Here is a 3,162-nt window from a genome sequence, read left to right as displayed (position 1 = left end):
ACTTTTGCTAAAACGGAAATTACTCTTAGAGCCTTTGTTATTATTTGAGAGTGACAGTAGCATGTTGGGAGAATGTTTCCATCGAAATTTAAAGGTCAAAGTTCCAAATCTGTATAGCAGCAAATACCCAATAACTTTAATTTCTAAGACGCATACATTTGTATAGTTAAGAAATCCTCTTTCAAAAAGAATGTACATGAGCAGGTTTTAAATTGTTTGTCACAGCGATAGCCATCATCACCACCATCATCTCCTGTTATCGTATGTATCATTACATAAATGAATATGTTTAGTTTGATTATTACATTATTAATATGTTTAATTTACCGTGTTCGTTAAGTCGTTTTCTCAAAGGTTGAGAATGCTATTAGCATTAAATCCGCCTTTGGGCCATTACGTGTTTAATAAATAAATAAATTAATTGAAATTTAAGGTTAGTAGCAACACTTCTCCCTATAGACAAAGGAAAACATCCTGATGAAACCTATATGTTGAAGATGGTTTATAAACTTCGAAAAGAGCTCAAAACACTCAGGACTCGCAGTGGGACTTAATTATTTTATTTTGCGACACACATGTCCGTTACTTATTTCGGTTTAAACCTCATTGAATACCAGCACCACAGTCCAGTTATGACTATGGCATAAGCTGAATGAGGTCCTATTGCGTACGTCACAGCCGCACAAATGACAATACAAATTTGTAGTTGTTAATATTTTGTATATTGCTTTTTGTCAAAACTGACAATTATTATTAAATTCTTGTCTGTATCTATATATTGTGGCGTTTCAATGAATGTCTATTCTATTCTATTTTTTTTTATTTGGACAGTCAACAATTGTTACATTAAAACAAGATCAGAAAACACATGCAAAAACAAAAATTATAACTAAATGCACAATCTATTATAGACCGACACTACATGCACAATAAATTATTGCAGAGTAAAAAGAAACTTACAAAAGAAATATGTCAACATTAATTTAGTATATAAACCACTTACAAAAACAAACAGTGTTAATATCTAAAGGCTAAGCGACAGTTCGCGCTTGGTTTTTACTGCAGAGAAATAGTGTAAATCAATAGTTGCGTTGTAGTCATTGTACAACTGGCAAAGCCTAACAATGGGAGAATTCGCGCCTAATAGAATCCTGCAAAAAAACTTGCAAAGAGGCTTGATGTAAAATCTAGATAGTCTGCGGGGAACATTAAATGATACAAGGCTTAGAACCGAACTGCATTTAATTTGATTATTTAATATTTTATATAAAACAATCACATCTCAATTCTATTCTAATGTAATATAACCTGCTGTATTTTAATTCGTTACGCGTTTTACCCCAACGATTTTGGTACAAGTAACACGCGACTGTGTTTTCATCATTAAAAAACTTAATTTACAAAAAAAAAAACAATTTTTGTTCTTTACCAAAATCGTCAGAGACACGTGAACAGTTAATTAACAGGGAAAACTTCCACAAACTTTGTTATCACGTGGATTTCAAAAGTTTTGCCCGACCAGAAAATTATCTAATAACAACTTGTCCCAAAAGAGAAATGTTCTTTGTGAAATTCATTTGACAGAGTTTGTTTGTTTGTTTCAGAGGAAATGATCCCCGTCATAAACAAAAAAGAAGATACGACCTCATGAAGAAACAAAAGAAGAACATCTGTAGATTTGACACTAAGACAATTATTAATATTACAAAAATAGTAACCTTGCAGGACTACATTACTAACATCATAAACAACAATTTTAGTACCGTGACTTCTTTGTACTTTCTCACACTTTTTATATATATGTATTTAGTAGCAATGCAATAAGTTCAAACATGCAAGCTTCCTCTCTCAAGACTCCCGCGTTTTGCACAGAGTTACCATTTAGAGCGATATATTTAAATATATTTTTTCGGAATCGATGAAAAACGAATTACTCACTTCCTTTGAAAGATCATTGAAAATTATGTATTGATTTAAGTTTATCGCGATTTTCTCTTTGTCAATCTTCCTCAATTAAATAAAAGAAGAAAAATAATCTCATATTTTTTAATAAGGACTGTTTTGGCCAGAACTAGGTCACATATTTTTTTTTTTTCATTTTGAGTTAAGTAGATACCTTTCGATTGTTTCTTATAAAATTCTAACGACAGTTATATTGACGTGTTAGAAATCAAATTTTACTTTCAGGTATGATATGGTCTTGAATTTCACAAATTTTGAGTTACAACATTATTGTAATAATAGTGCGATTACGTCGGAGCACACTTCAAACGTAATTTATTAGATAAACGGTTTACTAGGCTATCTACAAATCATATTAACTAGTCTCGATCATGGTTTCTTTGTTTACAAATGTCACGTCAGTTTGACAGCTTAAACTGGGTATAGTCGCAGAAAGGGGGCGCTGGTGTAGTTGAATCGGTTGAGTTAAATCAGTCATCTGACATGATCCTATGACTTGGTGGTCGTTGGCAGTGTTGCCATATGAAAATAAGAAGTGAAATTGACAATGAATGACATAAGAAGGGCTTTTTGGTGTAAGTTGCTAGGACAGTGAAGACGTACCGCTCCGCTCTCTCTGAACTTACCGTGTGATATTTAGTATCCATTTTAACTTCATCCATCCATATCATACTTTACCACCATATCATATCATATCATACTTTCGATCTAATTACTATGAAAAGTGCATAAAGCAACTAATTGCAATCCGCCGTCTAAATGAATTGACAACGAAGAGTGAATAATCCAATTATCAAGTGGTGACTGTCAAGAGGGTATTTCTTTTGACATCTCCCTTTCCGGCCTTAACTCCAACATAATATATTTATTTTTATATGAAAGTAAAATCGGAAGAATTATCAAAGTCACGGAACAAAAGTTGTTGTTTGTGATATTAGTAATATGGTCCTGTGAGGTTGTTAGTACAAATAACCCTGCATAATATGTTATATTTGAATGTTGCATATTATATTATCATGTTATCCGCTCACGCGATACATGCAGCCGTAGACGCATACCACACCTAGAGGTGCCGGTGATGATTTTATACCGATTTATCGGATATCGAAGTTATAACAGGTAAAAGAACTACTATTAATTGCTATTTCGGTAACTACTCTAGCAAACCATGAAGTTTTTAATGCTTGGGTCTGTCATTTA

The 3,162-nt window shown here is 32.7% G+C and overlaps 1 protein-coding gene across 1 annotated transcript in view; it reads left to right on the top strand.

Annotated features, from left to right (window-relative positions):
• Positions 1–2,935, top strand: part of LOC113226756 (putative inorganic phosphate cotransporter) — a 23,446-nt gene extending 20,511 nt beyond the window's left edge. Inside the window, exon 11 of the mRNA XM_026459485.1 lies at positions 1,605–2,935. Coding sequence (XP_026315270.1) covers positions 1,605–1,651 — 47 coding nt within the window. The 3' untranslated portion in view covers positions 1,652–2,935. The remainder of the gene's footprint in view (positions 1–1,604) is intronic.
• The last annotated feature ends 227 nt before the right edge of the window (positions 2,936–3,162 follow it).

The sequence above is a fragment of the Hyposmocoma kahamanoa genome, unplaced genomic scaffold (genome assembly GCF_003589595.1).
Source record: "Hyposmocoma kahamanoa isolate Upper Pololo Valley unplaced genomic scaffold, ASM358959v1 200, whole genome shotgun sequence".
Classification (NCBI taxonomy): Eukaryota; Metazoa; Arthropoda; class Insecta; order Lepidoptera; family Cosmopterigidae; genus Hyposmocoma; species Hyposmocoma kahamanoa.
This window is presented reverse-complemented; position numbering and strand designations above follow the sequence as displayed.